This window comes from Dermacentor albipictus, chromosome 1 (assembly GCF_038994185.2).
Source record: "Dermacentor albipictus isolate Rhodes 1998 colony chromosome 1, USDA_Dalb.pri_finalv2, whole genome shotgun sequence".
Classification (NCBI taxonomy): Eukaryota; Metazoa; Arthropoda; class Arachnida; order Ixodida; family Ixodidae; genus Dermacentor; species Dermacentor albipictus.
In genome coordinates this window covers 226,142,584-226,165,836 of record NC_091821.1, presented here as the reverse complement: position 1 = coordinate 226,165,836, position 23,253 = coordinate 226,142,584, and the positions used below count along the sequence as shown (strand labels likewise).

At 48.0% G+C, this 23,253-nt stretch overlaps 1 protein-coding gene across 1 annotated transcript in view; it reads left to right on the top strand.

Moving 5' to 3' along the window:
* Positions 1-14,391, top strand: part of jp (junctophilin) — a 139,830-nt gene extending 125,439 nt beyond the window's left edge. Inside the window, exons 7-8 of the mRNA XM_070530947.1 lie at positions 6,581-7,515; positions 9,163-14,391. Of these exons, the coding sequence (XP_070387048.1) occupies positions 6,581-7,515; positions 9,163-9,249 (1,022 nt within the window). The 3' untranslated portion in view covers positions 9,250-14,391. The remainder of the gene's footprint in view (positions 1-6,580; positions 7,516-9,162) is intronic.
* Positions 14,392-23,253: the final 8,862 nt, after the last annotated feature.

Genomic DNA, 23,253 nt, shown 5'->3' with positions numbered 1-23,253 from the left:
CCATAAATGTTAAACGCAACGAAAACTTTTCACGGAAAGGCAATCGAGAAGAAGAAATGAATTTAAGATTTTTACTGGCACCCTCCGTTTGAACATGACGGTTCAGGTGAATCATTCACGAGGCCGAGAAATGGCAACCTAGTGTGGAGTGATCTGTCTGTGTGTATTACCGTTAGAAAACTTCAGTTCTAGCCCTTACCTTTCTCTCGCCTGCTGTCAAGCAGGCCTCGGCATTGCTGACCTAACTTCGTTCTGAAAAACTAGTGCTTTAAGCACTCTGACTCAAGTGTTCCGTTTCATATAGACTGCCTTTGTTACTGATAGACCTACCAGCCTTCTGCTTATGCGTCGCACAATCCACAACTTTGTCGTTCGCCATATTCAGACTGCCCCCCCCCCCGCCCCTCCATAAAACAAACATGCAATACAGAACAAAACTTCGCTAAAAAATTGGACTCCACTTCTGCTTGTTAGTACCACGAGAAAGAATTGCGAGAATTATGGGGCTTCAGGTCAACAATGTTCAACGGCATGGGACTGTATTTCCACTGTTCCCATGTTATTTGTCAACTTGCTTCAACTTTATTGTCACATTTTTGTTTTTGTGCTTAAAGCCTGTCATTTCTATAGAGTTGAGGAACATTCGTGGATAAGTGTCACGAAGAAACACTGTTTTCCCTCAATACTCATGTTTTCATTGTCAGCTTCTCCAGCATCTGGAAGGCAGCGCAGCTGTTTGCGGCGAAGAGCACGGCTTCTTGGCAAAGTGCCTATACCTATTCGGAAGGGTCCCAGCATTTCGTTTTCTTTTTCATTCCTCGTACTGAAAAAAAAAAGAAATGAAAAAGAAATGAAATATATTCTTAAGTTAGATCATTCGACGTGTCAGCGCCTGCGTCTTAGAAACCGGCGTTGCTGCGGTATCGTTTAGTCTATGGAAAAGTTAGCAGGAAGTCGCTGACAATGAAAAAATAACAGCATGAAGACGCAATGGCGCCGTTGCGCCGTATAAAAAGAACCTGGATAACTTGTCCCGAGTATGAAACAACTCGAGAGGGTGAAGCAAGAGCAAGAGCCTCTGTCAGGCCACAGGGCCTTTAGCTCTTGTTTCTTCTTTCCGCAAGAAAGAAAGGAAAATAAAATAAACTTCAAACCATTGTCCCCTTGACGAGTACAGCCCACAGCTTAGTGGTAACCACCTGCCTAATCCCCAGCACCGGTTTGCGATGGCCACAGAAATGAGACACATGTGTATTTAATCGATCTTTACTCGTATACGTATCTGAAATTCCGAACTGCTCATCTAGTTATAGATACTAATATATAGAAACAGTTAAAAGTTAAGGCGTTCATTAACCAATGAAATATCAAAATAGTTTAGATGCAAATTACGGGAAGAGAGCAAAAGAAAGAAAAAAAAATCCAATGATGTAGCTTCTCACGAAAGAAGAAAATCACGGACCACCTAACGAGTCGGTTCAGATGTCTGCACTGACAAAGAAAAAAAAAAAAAACAGAGATAGGGAGAGTGAGCTCAAAACAGCAGTTTCTGTTGCAAGTCAATACAGTAAAAAACGACGAACAGAGGAAGCCTTCAGCTTCGACTGGCTTTCCATATCTGGCACTGCGATGCGACTAACTGCAACAGTGCTAAAAAATTAGAAAGGACATAAGCTGTCAGCATACGATTGCAGTATCGGTGTATACCGTAAATAAGTGTATAATGCATACAGAAACATAACTTCAGGTACAATTTTTTCATCCAGTTTTACGCCATAACACTGCTACCACCAAAGCAACTTGTTGGTTGCAAGAGATAGCGAAGCCAATAAGTACAATACGAATAGACGCATTAGCTGTTAGTTCGCTCTATTAACCCTACTGTGCGGCGTTTCTAACGAATTCGACAGGCGAGTGTACTGCAAACCACTCGCGCTTCTTCGTTCAAACTGTTCATTCGCGAAAATAAACCCCGTATTACAAACAGCTCAATATTACTCGGAAATTCGTGTCTGCGTCCTTAAGCAAATGTTACATATAGAAAACATATCGTTGTGTTCTAAATCCCGTGTACGGTGTCACCTACAAATGAAAAGTATAACTAAACTACTGGGGGCAGGCACGTACCAAGAAGGGGGAGGGGCGCCCCCCCCCCCTCTGAAATTAAGCGGCATACCCACCCCCCCGCGCCACCACTCCTGAAGGCGCACACACATTCCTAAAGCGCTTCCAAATCAATCTTGAGACTTGACAGCTATTCGGCGGTCAACATTCTGCTGCCTTTTTCACTCCTTTTGGATGGCGGTAGTTGTCGGCATCTCCTGGGGTGTGGAGGCCAGATTTCTCATCAACTCGGTGCCCGCGCTATTAAGTCGAGATGCGTTTACTTGTCACCATCTATTGCAGCGTTCACGCGCATCGCTGTTGCTTTGTTAGTTCAACCTTCTTTACCCGCCGTGGTTGCTCAGTGGCTATGGTGTTGCGCTGCTGATGACGAGGTCGCGGGATCGTATCCATGCCACGGCGGCCGCATTTCGATGGGAGTGAATTGCGAAAACACCCGTGTACTTAGATTTAGGTGCACGTTAAGGAACCCCAGGTGGTCTAAATTTCCGGGGTCCTTCACTACGGCGTGCCTCATAATCAGAAACTGTTTTTGGCACGTAAAGCCCCATAATTTAATTTTAACCTTCTTTGTTTACACTGGTCCAGGGACCAGGAAAGGGATTCAGTTCGTAGTCAGCTGGTCTGTATGCGCGTGAAACGAGTTGCGGCCGGAGACAACGCCAGTTGCGCTTAACTTTTCCTTTTGCTTCATTATTATCTCGAGTGACGGCTCGCCGCGACGCTGGCATATCCTCGGAACCCGTTACCCGTTATATAGGTTAGATAAGGTGGAAAATAAAATCATGCGAAACAGTATCCATCATCAAACCCTGCAATAACCCTTAAACTCATAGGCAATATTAGTGTCACCCGTTACCTCGTCTGAGTTTTCCCTAATTTTACAGCACTTTTCGTGCAAAATCGGCAACTGGAAGCAAGAATCGCAAGGAGTTGAGAAATTAAGCCATCTACTAAGGGTGAGAGCCGAGGCAATAGCCAAACAGGAAGGAAAAACGAAAATTAACATATTTAACCGTTGCTAGTGAAACTATTTTTTGATCAACATCTTTGTATTTAAAAATCAAGTACAGAAATCGACACCAGAAGTGGAGAAGGATTATTTGTGTATGAACGACGCTTCTGCCGTTATCAGTCTAACCACCTGACGTAGCTACTTCTCTACTATGCTTACGTGGGTGCTTTTCTAACCTTTCGCGGTGGGCGCAGTACGTGTAGAACCGCAGCGTCCTGCGCTCTACGCAGTTGTACGGGACTGGCGGCCACATCGTTACGCAACTTCCGAAATAACAATACGAGTCGGTTTTGGCACTTGGTAGAGTAATAAATAAGGGTTGCAAAAGACTGTGATTGTACCGCAAATATATAGTTCTCTGTACTTCTTCCAAATCTAATTAAATGAAACGCTACTACAAATATTTATTTTACACTTTCGCTTGTTTACTAGTTCTTGGCAATGTTCTTCCTGCACTTCTTTCCTGCGCGAGTCCATTTGATGTGGTTCCTTGTTTGTAAAGTAAAATAGAGGTCTGTCTCACAGGCGTATACCTGTGAGATACACCTCATTTAATTTCTCTTTTGCGGGTTTACGCGTTTTTTATGGCGTACGGAGGGCATTTTTCACATTTACACTAGTAAAGGTACCCCCCTCCCCCTCCTCATTTGCACAGAAAAGTTACTTCGGTTTACCCCCCTTCTGCGAAAAAAAAATCATGGGTACGTGCTTGACTGAGGGGGATTATGAACTTGCTGATAAAATAAAGTGGGGTAGGGGAGGAATGAGGGAGATGCACATTTTAGATTATATCTATATAATGATGTGTTCTTATTCGTGCTGTTTACGATCGATAATGAACTCCTCGCAACACAGATGTTGAGCTAAACACTTCCACCGTAAACAAATCTGCGCCAATGAAATTTGTTTTAGTCAATCATGGTTAGCATCGCCTTCTTGTCATATATATTCCGTAAGTATGGATCTTTATGATCATATAGAAGCGGGCAGCCTGCTGCTAAACGCGTCTGCTTCGGGCTGTACACACGAGTGCTGCATCGAATATCCCCACTAAAATTGGGTTGCTGAGCGGGTGCACATGAATTAAGGCTGAGTAACGAAGCTAACTGAACGTTTATGCAAATTGTTTTGTCTGTTACGCAACTAAGCCGCGCAACTGTTGTTGTTTTTGCTGACTTGTACCCCCGATGAATTCGAGACGCCCCTCGTGTACTACACGACTGCGCAAAAATACAAATAAAAAAGCCTGTAAAAAGAAAAGACAAGCAAACGTTTCTTTATCGAAAACAGGGCTTCTTCAATCACTTCTCTGGGTGGAAATGGCAAATGTTTTGGCAAAAGGAAATCAAATATCTGCGTCATTAAAATCGGTAGGACACCGAATGCGAAGAAATTTTAAGTTTAGGAAAGTTCATCATTATTACGATTGAATATGATGCAATGCGCTATAGCCAATATTTTTGCATCTTTATTACTGGTTATATCAATGCAGACAGAGGAGAGGGACCATGCATCTTCATGAAAAAGATCTTACACTGGACTTCGTGTAGCACAGATTCTGGAAGCGAGTAGTCAATCTCCAGGTTCAGTGGCTATTCGAGCAGGTTTACAGGGGTGAGGGTGAGGGAATGTATGTAGAGAATAAAACTCAATTCCGTTTTTCAGTCACGACGTTAATATATAATATGGAAACTTAGCCAGAAGATCACCTGTGGCATGGTTCTATGAAGAGGCCAGAAATTTAATTTTATGTAATGTGCAGATCCATCAACGGAAATATGCGTACATGGGAAGTGCAGAAGCCCTGTTTCACCGCTTTCGCCTTCGTGTTGCATGCCCTAAGCAGTTCCTTTTTCAGGCGAAGCTTGTATTGCCTCACTCGTGTCGGTGTTGCCGTACGAAAATAAAAAAAATGCTTGTCGGGCTGCGGTTTGGAACCACCGACCTACGGGTTGCAACACCACCACGCTAACCGATTCTGCTTTGACATACACAAACAATACACAAAAAAGCAAACATGTCAACAAGGATTTTGCTGGCACGACATATTAAATTTTTTTTCAATGCTGTCATACGCGCGTTTTATAGCGGTGTTTTATATGCGCGGAGAAGTAGACGGAGCGCAAGGTGTGAGCCAGTCACAGGCGTCCCCAGCCTCCGGAGGAGGGCAAGCGTGTGATCGCGTGTTCGCTCGCCTCGCGACCGCTGTTTCCTGCCAGTTCAAGCCCGGCCGTCAGATGGGGAGGCCGCGTTTGGTTCGTTCTGCCGAAGAGCAGGCTGCGTTGAAGGAACGGCAGCGGGAGCGGGCCGCGCGTCGTGCGTATGGCCGAAGAGCAGGCGGCGTTTCGTGAACGCCGCCGGGACCTCGCTCGAGAAAGGGCTCCTCGTTAACATTCCGACTGCTCTGTGAGGGAGCTCGAAGCCGAGGTGCTACGACAACGAAGAGCCGCGGATCCCGAGCTTCGCTTGCACCCCTCTTGACAGTAGTAGAAGGGCGGTAAATTTTTTAAAAACTCATCGTGCAAACTACGCGTCGTGTGCGTGTGGAGTGGCGGACGAGGACGTAGTTCTCGATTTGCTGGACTGTCTCCATATTCGCAGCAAAGGCAACAGCTGTGCTACAAACTTATGGCGCTGGACAACCACCCATTGTCACTAGGGGAGGTTACTTAGACCGCGGAGTTGCTGGACTTCAAAGAACAGCTGTCACTTAACTGAAATACTTCTCTATTAGTACGAAGATGTGGTCAACATACAGGGACTATTTTAGGCACAATGGCTCATGTTCGTTGTTCTTCCAACCCTCCCCCTCATCTTTTCTTCTTTTTTAGTATGTGTTTGCGCGTGCTGAAGTGTAATTTTCTAATGATTCTGCTATTTTTTTTATTGATATGATATAAGGAGATGTTGGCGCACAATTTAAGGCGCCGGCTACTCCTCTTATCTTCATTCTCATTCTTATCTCATTCTCATCCTCATTCTTTATCGATGTTCATTTATTGATTCCTTAAACCAAATTTACATTTTTCATACAAGTGAAATGGGGTCAAACTTGTTCAGTTGATGCCCATATAACCCTACCTACCTATGAGGCACGATACTATAGAACTCTTCGTAAGAGCAACGTCATTCCTACCACTTCGCTAAACTAGCGAATGACCCCCTACCTTTCCCTTATGACTTATCTATCTCGTATACCTTTTTTCGTAAGAGCAGGGGTCAGCTAAGTCTCGTGATGTTGAACGTGTTATTGCCAAGACGGCCGGCCAGTGGCATGCAGGCGCAGCTCTTACGAACTGCGAATTCGGTGTCAGGAGCGCGAGCTTACCATGTGACGCCTCTTTTGCATGCGGTGTCACCTATAGATCAAAATTACGTTTTTCCTTGCACGCTTCTGCTGTTCGTGACTGTCGGCGCAATGGCGGCTGCTTGTGCTCGCAGTGGACCTGCTAAAGAAGCTAGCAGAGGTTCCAGACTTGGCCAAGCTCCGCGTGAGTGCCGGCGGCGCGACGCCGCAGCGCAGGCGCTCGCTGTTCCAGCCGACACGCGCCCAGGAACTGACGGCGCCGCAGCTGGACGCAGCTCAGCAGCAGCTCCTCAACGCGCTCACCAAGGCCCACCAGCAGCAGAGCAGCAAGCCCGCCGGGTCGCGCCAGGGCACGCCGCCCGTGGCCAACGCCAAGCCGGCGCCGCCGCTGCAGCCGCCGCCGCAGGCGCCCGTGCAGCACGCGCAGCCCGTGTCGCTGCCGCAGCAGTTGCCGCAGCGCGTCGAAGACACCATGCCGCAGGTGCCCGGCGCGCCGGAGCCACCGCCGCGCACGCCACACGGCTCGCTGCACGGCCGGCAGACACAGCGCGACGGCTACTCCTTCCAGCAGGCGATGAATGACCACTTCGAGCAGTACCGGCGCGAGCGGCCACCGTCCCGCACGCCGCCGCACCACAAAGCTGACCAGCAGCTGCCGCCGCTGACGGCCATCTACGGCGGCGCCGACTGTACGCCGGACTCTGGCGTCTCCGAGTCCATGGACGGCGACTCGTCGCCGACGCGAGTGCCGGGCGGAGGCGGCGGCGGCGGCCGGCGCTCGACGCTGCCCAACATGCCACCGGACGAGGGCAGCCACCACCGGGCGGCCAGCCTGTACGTGGCTGCGCCACGGCGCCGGCTGGCCGCACCGGCGCCCGCCGAGGCACTGACGCGCAAGAAGAGTCTTCCCAACATCGCCGATGCCGCGGCTGCCGCGCCACCCTTCATGTCGCGCGAGGAGGTGTCCGTCCTCAGCTCCCAGCGCAGGGACGAGCTGCGCAGGATGCAGGAGCAGGCGCACAGGCTGCGCACCAACCCGCTGCTCTACCTCTTCAATTCCGACGTCAAGGTGCGTCCGCTCGTGCGTAAATGCGAACGCACCGCCAATTTTCTCTGCCCGAGTTTGCCGAAACGCTTGCGGCTATACTTTCACTTGCCGCCTTTCAGACTGGCGGATGCCCTTCAAAAGCACTCAGCGTCAATTTTCACGTGATATATACGTGTGATAATCATTCTAAAGGGTACAAACGTGACGTGTCTTGAAATCTGCCCCCGTGCAGATAGTTACTGGGAGATCTTACTGCATGCATGCGCCAAGTTTGCCGCATCTCGCGTTGCGTGCACTGGGACGTGGCTGCCTGTGCTTCAGCAATGTACGCCGCCTGAGAGTGCGTGTACAGCGTCTGACACCTGGTAAACAGTCCGCCATGTCCTGCTACCTCGTTACGCCCTGCGCCGTATGACGTGCGTGAGTTATTTATCGCGTCGCCTACTCTCGCTGTCGTCAAGGTGCGTACCCAGCCTCGTGTCCGCACCCCAACTTACCCTGTGTTTTTTTTCTCTCCCTCTGTCTCTTGGTGCGAGTGGTGTTGTTCCGCTCGGCAGCGTCAATAGGAGTCTTAGGCTGAGTCGTGTTCAGCTTTGGCTGCAAAACAACGCGAAACAGGTTCTCAATGTCCGGCCGCGTCAGTGTCGCGGTAAAATGAGAAAAAAAAATAGCTGTTCATGTAGTATCACTTTGGGGATGTCGCCACTTCGCCAAACTAGCGAATCACAGTTTACATTCACTATTAAGTTTTCTCTGACAACTTTTCAATTGAACATATTGAAGTCCTTCAGAAGCTTGCGGACAAACGAGAAATAAAGATATTACGATAAAAACGCAACCCGGTGCAGTAAACCAACGTGGCTGGACCATAAATATTACTGCATCGTCTGACTGCTCACTATTCAACTCTGATCATTTTACTCTGACTTCACCTTCTCATTAAGTATTGTTCGTTACTTGGCTTTGTTGCAAAAAAACACACACACACACAAAAGGAAGAGCCTAGGTGCACAGAAGGGGACAAACAGCGCTCTCATATTTTGTAGGTGCTTATATACATGAGCGGCTTTTCGGCTTGATCGGCATATACGCTCTGCTGTCTGTGCAGTCACAATAATAAAAGAAGGCGTTAAAGCGACATGATATTTTTATGTTTGTGTGACCTGCATGCACTCCAATCATCTTAAAAGAGAACAATAATTTTTTGCGGAAGAGATACGATATGGTAAAAATCGCTTATTAGGTGATTTCAACTAAGAAATGGGCTCTTGAGTCCCGCTTCCCTGCTGGCAAGCGAATGGCAAGCGAATGTGCGCTTCCCTTTTCGTTTTTCTTAACACGTACAAAATAATGGGACGCGAGTCGACCTCTTGTGTATATGATATCAAGCAGGGGCCGTATTCACAAAACTTATCTCACGTAAGTGCCACCCATGGTCGACCATCTCATAATCACGTCGATCGCTACCGTACAACTGGCGGGCGCCTGAATACCTATGAATGAGGAAACGCTAACAGAAGTTTTGTGAATATAGGGGCTGGTCTCGAATCTTGCCTTGACACACCCGGTGTATATCATGCCTTCGGTTATGAAGTGCCTGTGGTGTAGTTCTTGGAGCGTCTCACCAACCACCTTGCGGGTTTCCTTTGTTCGCCGCCGCTTTTGCAGGATTGGTTCTCGAGGCAGCAACTGGTGATGCTCGTGCTGTTCATAAACATCAGCCTGGCCATCATGTTTTTCAAGCTGCTGACGTAGCCGTTCCCTTTGGGAGCAGCTGGACTCGGACCCCGTGTGTGTCTCCGGCGCGCCGGTCGCGCGGCCCCTGTGCCGGCGGCGCCCGTCAGTCCCCCTGCCCCGGACTCCTGCTCCGCCACCTGCACCGGGTGCATGGACTTCGCCTTGTCAGCTGCGGCACGGGCCTGCGGCGGCCGGCGGTGGTTGTTCGTGTTACTGGCTGGCTGACGACGACGACACATAATCTCTCCCCTCTCTGCAACGTACCTCACTGTCATGCACTTGTCAGCTTTCTGCTCAATTCTCTCGCGTTCCACCCAGCGGCGTGCACGGCAGCGAGGGCGCCGGTTCGTACACGCGCAGCCTCGAACGACGCGCGTCCACCCCCGGTTGTGCCGCACCAATTGCCAGCGGAATCCGAGCGGGCTCGGCCGGCGCCGCAGAATCGTCGAGGAGGGGCGCTTTTGAGGGCGAGGAGACGCGAGATGCCCAAGAAGAGAGAGAGAGAGAAATGTTCCCCGCCTCCTTCGGCCGAGCCGTCAGGTTGTATACATAAAGCAGCTTGTTGCCACGTTCTTTCCAGAATCGCCTCGTAGCTCCATGCGCGGTGCTTGCCCTTGTTCGCTTTGTCTCGGGTGGCCGATCTGCAGTACGCAGTATCGTGCCCCGGGTGTACCCTCGTTTGCCGGAGCCGCTTACAATTCCCACCAGGCGCGGCTGCGTCCTGTTCTCGTCTAAGCACTGTCACCTCTCAATTTCTCGCTTAGGCGGCGTGGTTGGCGAAAGAGAGTGCAGCAGGCGGGTAACGGACTGTGAAATCAAAGGACAACTTCAGGTCTCGGAAGGCGCGAAACCCCCCTGCCAACTGTCGCCGTTCCTTTCTTCCCATAACGTGCATTTTTCGCTCTTCTTCCTTGTAACACATGGTGTACGAATACAACGTCTTAATGCACAATCGCACCATTACCTGTAACCTGCTGCAGGCACCGGTCTCATATTTTTACAGCAGATCTAATAGCGAGCGGACGCCATGTTGTTGTTTTTTCCCAGTTTTTCGCTTGCACTTGGTCAAGCCCTCGACTAAGCCTATTGTCAGTGAATATTGCATTTGGTGTTTCATACTACTAGCCCGCACCGCGCCAGCGGCCAGGCACACGTTTCATCGTCATGTCTCAGAGCCCTACTACAAAACTTGACGTGAATCATGCATTTTTTCTTCGTACATACACACACCTGCCTGCGCGAAGAAACCGGCTAGTGGCTTCTGTTCGTGCTGTGCACTATATTTATCTTAGAGTACATCTTTCAGGTGATCACGTGTCAAGCGAGTGAATGAGAAGCGTACCTTTAGAAGGTCACGAGCATACGAACACGAGGTGATGTTTTGCCCCGGGTGATACGCATTTTTAAAACGTGCAAACACAAGTGCACGCAAAATGTAGACCTAGCATTGATATATATACATATATATATATATATAAAAACAATCTGTGGTTGTTCTTAGTTGTGCTGTGTGCCCTTTCTACGGGCCTCTCTCTATCCGTTTCTTTTCCTGTTTCTTTCAGGTTAGACTTTTGCATGTTATAGCTCAAGCAAAGCGCATTCACAAACGTTGTGATGGTTTCAAACGGGCGCACTAGTGCCCTACTCCAGTGTTAGCTATAGCGCATCGCTAGGATGCACAGCACGGTGGGCCGTGTTTCGCACAACCGAACAGGTTTGGTTCGGAAGCACGCCTGTTTACGCGCTTCCAATTAGGTGCTCGTTTTCTCTACATAGAAGCACGCGCACGAGACGCTTTCTTGCGGTGCGCCGTTGTACGGTGAAAGGCTGCCGTTTGTTCTTGCCTGACGCCACGTTTCACTCGGAAGAACTGCGCTGTTTGTTGGGAACGCGTTGTTGTCGCATCATGTCGGCTGGATTTCGACTAAGGTTAGGCCGCTGGGATCGGCGAAGTTGAAAGGACAGAGGCAGCTTGACGGTTGTACCTTTCCGGCACGATCGCGAGAGACGACGTTCTTGTTATATGTATCGGCACGCACGGCATTGGTATCAAGAGAGGTAGCTACGGTTGAAGAGCAGTGCATACAATCTCGATGCGTAGCCTGACGACTCTGTGTGTCGCCCCGCCGTAAGGGGCCATGATCTTCTGGGGCGCCATGCTCCTTGGGACGGGCCACTGCCATGTGGCAACATATCCGCTAGTGCGGCCGACATGTTCGAGCCGCTTGTTGAAAAGCAATCAGAAAGGCGGGACGTGGTGGGGCACTTCGCTCGCTTGAAGAGCCTGTCACAAGTCATCCTTCGCACGCAGCGCGCAGCCAGAAGTGGATCTGTTCAAAAGGAGTATTTTGGTGCCCTCTGGTTGCTGTAATTTTTTTAAATCCTATTTTTCTTCGGCCTGCGCCGTGGCTGGCCTTTCATACGCGCACGCCGATGAAGCACGATGTTCGCAGTCTTCTTTCCGGGAACCTCGACAACGCTACAGTGCTACGTGGTGGCGCTGCGCAAAGCAGCTTTCGTGACAGCATGTACTGCAGCACCATTAGTGCCTCGATTTCTAGTGGTAGCGATGCTGTAGCGTTAGTTCGACTTGGGATTTACCTATTTTTGCGCCCGTCCTTCATTTGTGCTTAATTCTGCTTTCTGGCATAAGCCCGATTATATAGGAATCCTGGGAGTATTTTTTTTTTTTTACCGTTCTTCTTTCGGTGTTTCGGAACGATGATCAATGCTTACATTGTTCATGTCCTCTGTTTTTTGCCACTTACTTTGGGAATCAATATTGTCCACTGCCGTGGATTGACAGGACGCATGTCACGGTTTGTTTGTAAATTTTGCTTTCTTTCTCTTCTGGTTGTCGAAATTTTGCTTTCTTATTAAACCATATTGTTCTCGCAGCGTACGCGCGGTGCATTATACCCTACCGGAAGTTGTGTGTTGTGAAAAGGTAGGGAGTATACGATAGAGATTTCTTGTGTAGTGAAGAAAGAATGCGGTTTCATCTTGCCGCGTAGGTTCTCGGTAGACGTAGAGGGAACATCGTCTAGTCTTGTTCGGATCACTCGGTTATATGAGCACAAGAACTTGTGCCTGTCATCTAGTCATTCGGCTTCTCGGCCGCACCTTAGTTGCTGGAGATGGTCAACGCTGCTTGTGCATGCAAGAAGTGACTGGAAAACGGATTAAGTCACACGAGATTCCCGATACATAAAAATATAACTAGGAACTTTTTCGAGGCATATGGGCGGCTGAGTCTTCGGAGACCGAGTTACAATACAGGTGAGCATTCGCGATCGCAGTGAGCCTTAAGATCTTGCTTATAAAATAGATTGTCTCACGTAGAATTACGATTATCACGACCTAACAATTAGTATCGTTGAAGAACCAATGACGTATACTTTAAGTCGCTATTCATTTATTGTGTACTCAGCCAATTCATTACTGATACACCACTCACGGATGCACGAAGAAATGTTTGCTTCAACTCCTAATGCTATGTTTCCAAGGCAATACTCGTTGGTATTGGATGTTAACATTTACAAGGGACGGTAGAATTAATTACGAAAACCAGTGACTGGTGAATTTACACGGCAGACGAAGTTGTAAGCCTTGGTAATGACACTTATGTTACAAACCAGTTAATGTTTCAAATTATCAATGTGTTCAAATTATCTCGGAAGCTTTTCATTACCTGTTATATACCAAACGCTGATAACAACTGTTGGGAGAAATTTATACGTTAGAAGCTTTGACGATTTTCTAGGCGTGCGGCTCTGAGCGTTAACCTTTCGTGTGCCCACAGTAAAAGAAAGCAGCCATTATTGTTGCCCAAACTATACTTGATTCTCATTCTTCAAGATGTTATGTTATTTTAAGACGACAGTTACACAGTTTCCTTATTTTAACTGTGTCGTTTGTTATTTACGCGAAACTGCCTTATTTACTTGCTTTGATCCAAAGAATTTACGTGGTTTTACCGACGGGCGTTCAACATCAGAACCCGTACGCGACAATTTAATTAACCAGAAATAAATGTGAACTGGCAATTTTTTGCAGCTTTGCCACTGGCTTGGCCCAACGTCTCCTATTCGGGCTCAAGTGCCGTTCGTTTTGCAGGCGTCGTCGCTAGTACTTTGTGCGCATGTATTTTTGTGCAGGCGATCGCCTCCTCGCCACTCGCTCTATTGATGGAAATTGGATGGAGCGACGCGATTAAAACACAGGTTTTAGCCTAGCACCATCGCGTGCAGATATTCCAGTACGCACGTTTTTTCCTGCCCGATTCCCTTGCACTGTAAATGACACGGATTCCGCCGACCATCCACGCGGCAGTTTTTTTTTTTTTGAGCTACCCATCGCACACTCGTGTCACCTGGAGAGTTTTCACTGGTCGCCAGTGTCACCTAATTCGTGTACCAGCTGCATCTGGCAACGGCAGCTAAGAGCTGAGATAACTGTGTGCTACTGGTTGGACGGTCTACTCCGTGTCCGCGCACAAGCATTTCCTCCTTTCTCTTTCTTGTGCTCCTTTTGGGCGGCGCCGTGAGGTTTCCTAAAACGTGGCTCCATCGCGCTGTGGTATAACAACACCGGGCGTCTTGTTTTTTTTTTTTTTTTCTACCTGGACGGCGGCCACTTTCGCGTGAGCGATTGTAAACCTCGTTACTCCAGGCTGTACGGAACCAAGCCCTGTGACGTATAGACTTTCGGTGACCGCCGAGTGGGGTAATCGAATGCGAAGGAACTTCCGTTCGATCGCCCCACCTTCGCGAGGACGTGAGTCTGGTATAACGGGAGTATGATAGCTGTTTGTTTTCCGTGTTCCTCGAACTGTACTATGCTCCTTATGAAGGCCGAGCCCGACGAGAAAATAAATCAGAAAACTTGTTTTGCAATGCACAAACTATTTGAATTTCCTAGTCTTTCGTGCTTCTTCCGTCTTTTTTTTTCTTCATTTTTAAAGCCAGCTATTTATCAAAGTTGAACGAACTTCTTCCCTTTACTTATAATGTTGTGTTCTGATATTTTGTGCGAAGCGGTTGTGCCTATGCCTCTTGCAGTTATTCTTTGTTGCCGTTCGTGACCACCCGTTCTTTGCCTTCAAGACACAGCGATGTGACGTGAACACATTCTGAAATAAATTCTTTTATAGTGACATGATTTCCGCGTGTTTGAATTTGCATGCGTAGAATGGCATTTATAGAAATGTGGCAGTGAGCGCCATGGACTACACAGCGTCAACTAAGTTTATGTGCACTCTCTTGCCGGTATGTTCAAGAGTCAGTTTCAAAATTCAAGCTTTCAATGGCCAACTTCAACGCAGCAGGCAAGCGAAACTTTTTGATGGGTTTTGACGAAGTTCAGCCTGAACGTACAGCCTTTGTCAAAAGTTCTGAAGCCACTGGGCGAATTACGAGCACTCCCGCCGGGCCTTGTTGCAGTGCTTGTGTATCCTTCCAGACACTTCGAAATTTAACGTAGCTAACGAAGTACCGTCCCATCATACCTGTTGGACATAGTACCGGTGAAAGTTCGACAGGAGCATCAGTTCAACACCTGACGTCAGCACCGGTAACTCACGCAAGGACTTGGAAAATTTTGACAAACGCTTTACATTAGAAATGAAAGAGTATGGCTCTGGTGTAGCGTAATGCAAAAATGTTAAAGGCGTTTCTGCAAGAGAAATGCGAGCACCGAACTAACATGGATTTCTCAGTGTGGCAGGGTTTGTGCAGTACGATGGCTAGCTGGCCGAGTCGGTACATATGCATTTTTACTACAGTGCGAACGAATCAAACGCGGACAAAGAGAGGCGAACACGAATGCTACTCATGCTCTGCTTTGTCCGTGTTTGATTTGTTCACGCTGTAATAAATAATAGTTTGTGCAGCAACCCGCAACGTCGATATGTGGGCAGCTCCAGATGTTTCATGCGGGCAACGTGCGCTGGCATGAACCGCTCAATTTCGTTGGGGCTGTCGGGATGTGCTCGTGCTCAATGCGTAAACGAGTGGTAAGTCGACGTTAGGGTGAACTCTGTTTGACCCTCGTTTCACGTCGGTTACGAAAGGGCTGTACAGACGAGCCAGTCTTGTTTTAAAAGAGTGCATAGTGCTGACGCCGCGAGAGACGTATTCCGTGACCTCGCCCAGCACGGGACACGCGGAGAGTAACATCTCCGTCGTGTGTGACAGTGAAAATGGCTCTTCGTGAAAGTAGAATTGCGTTGCTAAAATTTCCAACCCTTGTCAACGCGGGAACACGGTGCATGAAGCTCGCAGTACTCTTGCGAGCGTTCGCGTGCGCGTGGGTCTTTAAACGCGAGTAAGAATTGTCGTTACCATATCCATTCATGTGCCGCTGCTAAGCACGAGGTCGCGGGATCGAATCCCGGCCACGGCGGCCACATTAGATGGAGGCGAAATGCAAAAACACCCGCCTACTTAGATTTACGAGCCCGTTAAAGAAACCGAAGTACTCCACATTCCGGAGTACCCCACTACGGCGTGCCTCATACTCAGATCGTGGGTTTGGCACGTAAAACCCCATAATTTAATTAATGTTTTAACCAATTCATGTGCACTTTGCTGTGGGGCTCACAGTATATCGTTAAAGAGCTAGGGCTGGGTTGAGGATCGTAGGAAATAAGAGAAATCCTTTCAGATTACCAAGACCGAAGCGATATGAGTTGCAGCCTTACAGCTATGTTGGTGGTGGTGTTGCTACAGAATCGGAATCAGAATCGGTTTTTATTGAGATGATTAGAAAGATTACAAGATGTTAATATACAGAAGGAGGTCCCGAAGTCAAAGACTGCAATGGGACCTGCTTTACCAAGTAAACGTAATAAAACAAAAATTACAGCAGTTTCAAGAAATCGTTAACATGGAAGAATTACAGGTTTTAGTATGAACAGCATGATTGAAGAATTACATGTGCATAAATGTCATGAAAAAAAGAGCTGCTCCGGCAACAGCGCCTCCTGAGCGCCACTGTCCGGAGTACATATCATGCTACGATCTATCCATTTTTTAGCAGTCGCATAAATTCGGGAGAGGATGGTACACCCTATTTCGCGCTACCGCCATCCGCATAGGTCAATAGCGTAGGGGCTCACATTCTGTGACGTTTCGAAAATGGTGGCCAACGTCTAAGTCGTTTGGGGCACCACGAAAAGTGTTGCGGACGGCATTTTGGTAGGCGCCTCGGACATCTTCAGATATACTGATCAGATTCTTATAAGAAACCGTCCACATTCATAACAATATAATTGATTTATTTTACGCAATGGTTGATTTGCACTATAGGAAAGAATGCTGGAAGCTGCTTCACGGGTTTCCGTTTCCGGTAATGTTACCCTTGGCGACCAGCAACACCGGCGAAAAGGCTGAACAGGATAAATAAATATCGTGCGCAATCGCACTATACAACGTATCACAGCTGCAGACGTGTTTTTACACTCCAAGTAATAAAGAGGAGTTGTGTAGAAAGAAGAACGGAAACACGAAGGACCTAATGAGCACGCCCAACAAAGAAAAGTCAACTGATTTCCGCAAGAACTGCCATCTACTGGAAGTTCAGAAATCAGTTTTGCCCAGAAGTAGAGAAGAATAAAGAGGGAAAAGGTTAGGTATAATTGAGATAAAGATCTCTTGCACATTTGTTTCACAAAAAATACACTACAGGAGTTTAAAAAGATATATGGAATTTTGCGTGCCAAAACCACGATCTGATTATGAGGCACACCGTAGTGGGACACTCCGGAATAATTTGTACCACCTGGGGTGGCACAACGTGCACCTAAATCTAGGTACAGCAGTGTATTCGCATTTCGCCCCCATCGAGATGCTGCCGCCGTGGCCGGGATTTGATCTCGCGACCTCTTGCTTGGCAGCCCAACACCATGAATAGCCACTAAGCAACCATGGCGGGTTACGGAAGTGCTACAAAAAGAGGTTCCATAAAAAAATAATAATCAGAAAGTCCTCCTCAGAATGCATGAACAAAAGACGTATGCAAAAAAAAGCAGGTTAACTAATCACACGAATATGTAATAGCTATAAATAGCATAAAGAGCGCAAGCAGCGATAATACCGAGAATGAAGGGATTAAGACAGTGGAAACAGTAAAGATATTTATAATGTTTGCAACGTATAATCGCGCACGATAAAGTCATACACGCAAAATAAAAAATGGCAGTGGCTTAGCTAAGGTTAAGCCCAGGATGCGAAGCATACTAGCCTTTATTTTAGTTGTTGAACCACTGTTTAGCCTGGTGAACTGCTGTTGCTTGGCTATATTTGGTTCGGCTGGACGAAGAAACAACTCATGCGTTACTCTGCTTCGCCTTCAAGAGTGGAACGCGACAGCGTTCCCGTCGACCCACCAAGGGGTGTAAGACAATGGGCTACGGCGCAGCGACTATGCGCCCCGCATTGGACGCGGTGAGCGTCGAGCAACGCAGCGTTCGGCGCGGCAACGAAATGTGCGCCTCAACAAGCGACGGACGCCTGAGCCTTAAAAACAGCTCGTTTCTAAGGCAACACCGCATTCACTAGAGACGCTTTTGTACCGAAGTTTGAAGCATCGTACTCGTGGCTCAGTGGTAGCGTCTCCGTCTCACACTCCGGAGACCCTGGTTCGATTCCCACCCAGCCCATCTTGCAAGAGTTGAGCCAAAGCCACCTAGAAACAAGCGCAGCTGCTTATATACCGCCGCGACGCCGCGAGTTGGAGCACCGTTTCTCCTCTGTCGTGACGTCACGGTGTCACGTGGTATGGCATCGGGTCAAAGGTCATTGAAGGCGACACCGCCGCGCCTGAGGAGCTGGGTTGAGCTCTCGTAATATGCTTCGCATAAAAAACTTCGAAATATAAGAAACTGAATATAAATCAACTAATACGTAACACACACTATCAGAAAAGACTATAGTAAGCAACCACTATAAGAGCAAGTACAATATGGATAACGCCGCTGTAACATTGAAACTTGTGCTCATATACCGGCATGTACCATTGTTTGTTGCTCTGTTCAAATTTGTTTAACATGCTTGGAAATCTAGATATTCGCTACAATGTACAACCCCTCTCTCCTCGGGAAACTTTACACCGACTTGACTCAAGACCGTTCTCCGAGTCAAAGATAATCGGGCCGTGGCCACACTCGTCACTGGCACGAAAAGCGATTCGTGCACTATTGCAATACTTGAAGTGCACCAGCTTAAGAGACAGTTTATAGTGTTCCTGTCTATAGTGTCCCTCCCACAAGCACTCAGTGCTTACTCTCTCCCTTTTTTCCTCTTTCTATTCCCATTTCCCCCACTCCCAGTGTAGGGTAGCATACCGGGTGCTCTTCTGGTTGACTTCCCTGCCTTTCCTGTCCTTGCTTTCTCTCTCTCTCTCTCGTGATTGACGCGGCTTTATGACGCAAAGGCACTGAAGACCAAAGAGCGCCATTACCTATTGTATACATTTGCTCTTATATTTCGTAGCCGATGCAGCTGACTTTTTTCACCGAAACGCACACTTGAGAGCAGCACAACACCACTGCGCAAGCGCTGCGTTCCGTGACTTTTTTCATAATTTCGCGGGCTTTCTTTGCAACCCGCAAAAAAGGACTACATGAGACAGATCGTAAAGGAAACAACTCGATCGGTGGTTTCTGAAGGTCATCGACGAATCTGCGTTTCATACTTCGGGTCCTCATCTAATAATTAGAAAGTCGGGTAATCAACCTAATTATTTTTTTTTAGTTATGGGGAAAACAAAAAATTATCTGAGTTACTATGTGCTATTGCGTATAGTATGCGTTCGGTTCAATTCGCTTCCGACGCGCCTTTCATTTTTTAATTCTTGGCTCAGGTTGTGTGAGGTACCCTCTATAGTCTTTTAATACAACCACTGCGAAACACTCTAGGCACTCCGCGTGTTTAGGTGTGAACTGGAACACAGGTTAGAATACAAAAATTGGAGTTGCTCGTCACGTCCTGCGCGTACTTCATACCCCCGACGCACGCACCAATCAGCCTTGTGTGCTGCATGAAGCTCATTCGGCCACCGAAAACGAGTCTTCGTCCTGTTTACAGGTTTTCATGTTTTCTTTGAATTCGCTCTCATTGGTCTTCAGCAGTACAGTATGGGTAAGCTAGCTCAACAATCAGTCTTGCTCCTAACAATCCCCATGTAATAGCCAAATATACGGTGCTAAATTCAATGAAAACGGACAAACTTTCAGTCCATGGCAGAGGAGTCGCTGCGGATGTACGGCGAATTGTGCACGACAAGTTGAGTTTTAAGAGCGCAGCTCTGGGCCCGTTCCCGGGTTGAGCGTCGGCGCTTCTGCTGGGCGCAACCGCGAGAATGCGCTCGTGTCACTGCTCGCGCCTTCGTCGTCGTCTTCTTCCACAGTTGACTCCAATACCGTTCATCATGCCAGCGTTCCCATACTGCCCCTCCCTCTGCGAATGCGCTGATGGCACTGGCCCACTGCCAGTCGGTGTGGTGATTTCGGTCTCAAATTGTTTGCCTGAATATATTGCGAAACGAAAACACGTATCGAGCTGCGCTCAAATTTCTCATTAAAGGGCAACTGAGGTGATTTTTTACCATATCAAGGTAATGGAATATTTAGGTTCCCGAGACCCCCCTGTCACGCGTCTGATAGTATAGTTGTTTCGCAAATTCGAAAAGATGTTTAAATAAACAAGAAGTGCAAAAACAAAACTGGCACCTAACCAAGCAGCCGAGCGAACCTCTTCGAGTGACGTCACGCGTGTCCCCAGCGAGGAAGGCCCGCAAGGCACTCCGGTCTCGCCCGCTGGTCGAACGAAGCCAGCGAAGAGCAGACGCTCAGCTGATTCGTGACCGCGCCGGACCTTCGGGTGACAAAGCCGGCTGCACCAGCTTTCCGGATCAGTCAAATATTGACAGTTATGATTCTGACGAATTCAACAGCCACGAATCTCCGTTCGCATTCGACCCACCACCACGAGAGCCAACGCCCATGTGCTACATATCATGCTCCAACATGAAGACCAAGGGTATATCCATAACCACTGATTTTATACGTGCTGCTTGCTATTCTAGGTGTTTTACTGCTTCTCAGGGAAGCGCTTCGCATGCTCACTGTAAGATGTGGAGCACGACTTTCCGCGTTTGTATCCCGCAAGAATGCCTCTGACAGTCCAAAGCACCGACCGGTGCATTTGTTTACATTGGCAGGTATAGCGTCCCCACTTGTTCGCTTGAGATATATCGGTGACATCAGTTAATGTCAGAACATATCAAAACAGGCAGATTTTGTGCATGTAAGCGCCGTTGCATCACTCTGAATCGCGCTGATAAGAGCGACCACACAACTTCGAAAACAGCGAGCGGAGACCGTAGTATGGGAGCATTGTTATGCTGTCTCCTTATCATCCTTCATATTATCTTCATTTACACAATCTGTTCCGTAAAGCAGACACAGATGAGGACTTTGCGCGTATGATCGTTCATTTAGAGAACACGTGGTTCCAAGTATAAACACCGTTGGGCGGCTGTTTATGTACGCTGCTGTATCAAAGGGGCCTGCGCTTGCTGCTCATTTGGGATACGAGGGAAACAGTGCACCTCGAAAGCTAAATAATGAGTCTGCATGACAATACGTAAAAATACACCCATGTTCCTAGTCACATTTAATTCAGGGAAGTGCCGGTGAGTGCGGCTGGCAGCTTTCCGTCGAAAGCGGCAACGTACTGATGTCGGTACCGCTCCCTGTCGTCGATTCTTGATTTTTGTGTGTACTGTGCGAAATTAGGAATGGTTTATTTCAAATCTGCATGTTCAACAATGAACTACAGAAGGCGTTTTCTTCATCCTAATGGCTTACTTAGCGAGGTCAGTCGCTCAGGTCCGCCAGGAGTTGAACCAGGAGATGAACTACGCGACTGTGACACACTGCAGGCTTGACCTCCGCTGAACGCGATCGGCATCGTCTCAAACCATGTGTGCGGATAGCGAGGGCAGTAGTTCGTACGGCCAACAACGCAACGCCACTTGCCTCCCAACTCTTGCCCATTTATAGGAAACGCAACCTCTCGCGACAACTTCTCACGCCATGCACTAGCTCACGATCGTCGACTCCTCGACGCTCTCGTCGCGGTCGTCTGCATGATCCCGGCATGATCTGCATGGAACACTCCTGGCGTCATGCACAATGTGGCCTGTAACTGAGGAGGAGGTAAGGTTAAATTAAACTAATTACTAACTAACTAAGGCAACTAATTAAATTCATTTGTAAAAAAATCTGTGCAACTCTCAAACCTACTTTTCTGAGGACATGACGGAAGTGTTCATAGGAACGTACCCAGCGAATTTCATCGACGTTCGTCGACATCGAAAAATCGCCGATTTGCCCTTTAAAGGGGCCCTGAAACGATTCTGACGATTTTCTACAAACGTACTGAATCATTAATGCAGGTCTTTTTGATCATTAATTGACCCATCTAAGTGCTCCGCGTAAAACGTGTAATTTATTATAAGGTTTTAAAAGTGTACATCGCTGCCGATCGCACCACACTGCTCGGCTAAATTTTCAGCCGTCCCTACCGTAGAGTTACTACACTGAGTTAATACACCGAGTTGGTTATATTAACTCTAGGAAGGAAGGAAGGAAATCAACTTTTTTCGAGGTCCTGCAGGCCACGAGAGCTTTGGGCTCTCATGCAGTGAGCGTCTCCCACGACGGAACCGGGAGGTTGAGTTTCCTGGCGGCGTCGTGGACCTGCTGGACGGCCCAGAGTTGGGGAGCGAGTTCTTCGCTCCGGATTGCTTCTTCAAACTTGCGCTTGTCCTGTTGGCAGTTTATGTGAGCTTGTGAGCACGGCCAGAGTAAATGATAGACGTTAAGGGATGCAATTGGTGCAATAAGACTTGTCGTAGAGCTCAGGCATGTAATGGTGTAGTCTGTTTTGCTCGGGGTATGTGTCTCTTTGTAGCATTCTGGCCGCTACCCATTTGACGTCATTCACCCAATCGACGTCAGTAGGGCGAGCTATCCGATTGGCTGCCCAGGGCGCGTCACCGACAATTTTTCCAACTTTATGGTCAAGAAATGTTGTTCCTAATAATTGGAATGTGAGTTAATTTGTTTCTATAAAAAGAAAGTAACAGAAAGAGAATGCACAAGAACAATTTCTCAGTAGACTTAAGCACTTCAGGCACACAGCAAGTGTCGTCTGCTTGTGTTACAACGTGCTTCGTTTTGACGAGAGCTCCGCGGTCAGTGTCGGTCTCAGTCTTTTCGCGAGCACTATGATTCGCCTTGGTTGCGTTGTAGGCTGCAAACGCAGCGACTGGCAATATGTCAAGCTGCGACATCGTGCCCCTCTGAAAGGCAGCAGACGAGTGGAGTGGCTATAGCGCATCGGACTGTTGCTAACCGATCGGCGCCAGGATTTGTGCGTTTGCGGCGGTCACTTTACGCCGGACGATTACTACCACAATAGCGTTTCGCGAGTGCGGTATTCGGGTAAACGCAAGCGCAAGGGGACAAGGCCTAGCTGTTTGATCGTGCCGTTTCACGGGATAAGCAGAAGCGCAAATGTAAATGGTCTGCACGGCGCAGCCACCTGGTGGCACAGTGCTCAACCAAACACAGTAGCAGTAACGAAGTGTATTCTTCTTTGGTGCTGGTGTAAATATTTCGCAGGATCGCAATCGATAACACGTTGTTTTTGTAAATGTTTAAAATGTTTTACTCTTGGTTAGAGCAATATTAGCACTTTGTTCGGCTGGTTAAGCTCTGCACCACCAGGTGACTGTACCGTGTAGATCGATCAGGCCGCTCACGTACGTCTACGCCTTCATCAGTTTGATCTCATCAGTTCCTTCATCAGTTCCTTCATCAGTTCCTTCATCAGTTCCTTCATCAGTTTGAGTTTATGCCTACACCGTTCCGTCGAAATGCCCAGTTCGCCTGCGGTTACCGGAATACCAGACACGTTCGGCGCTGCAACAGAATGCTCGCAACGCACGCTGCTT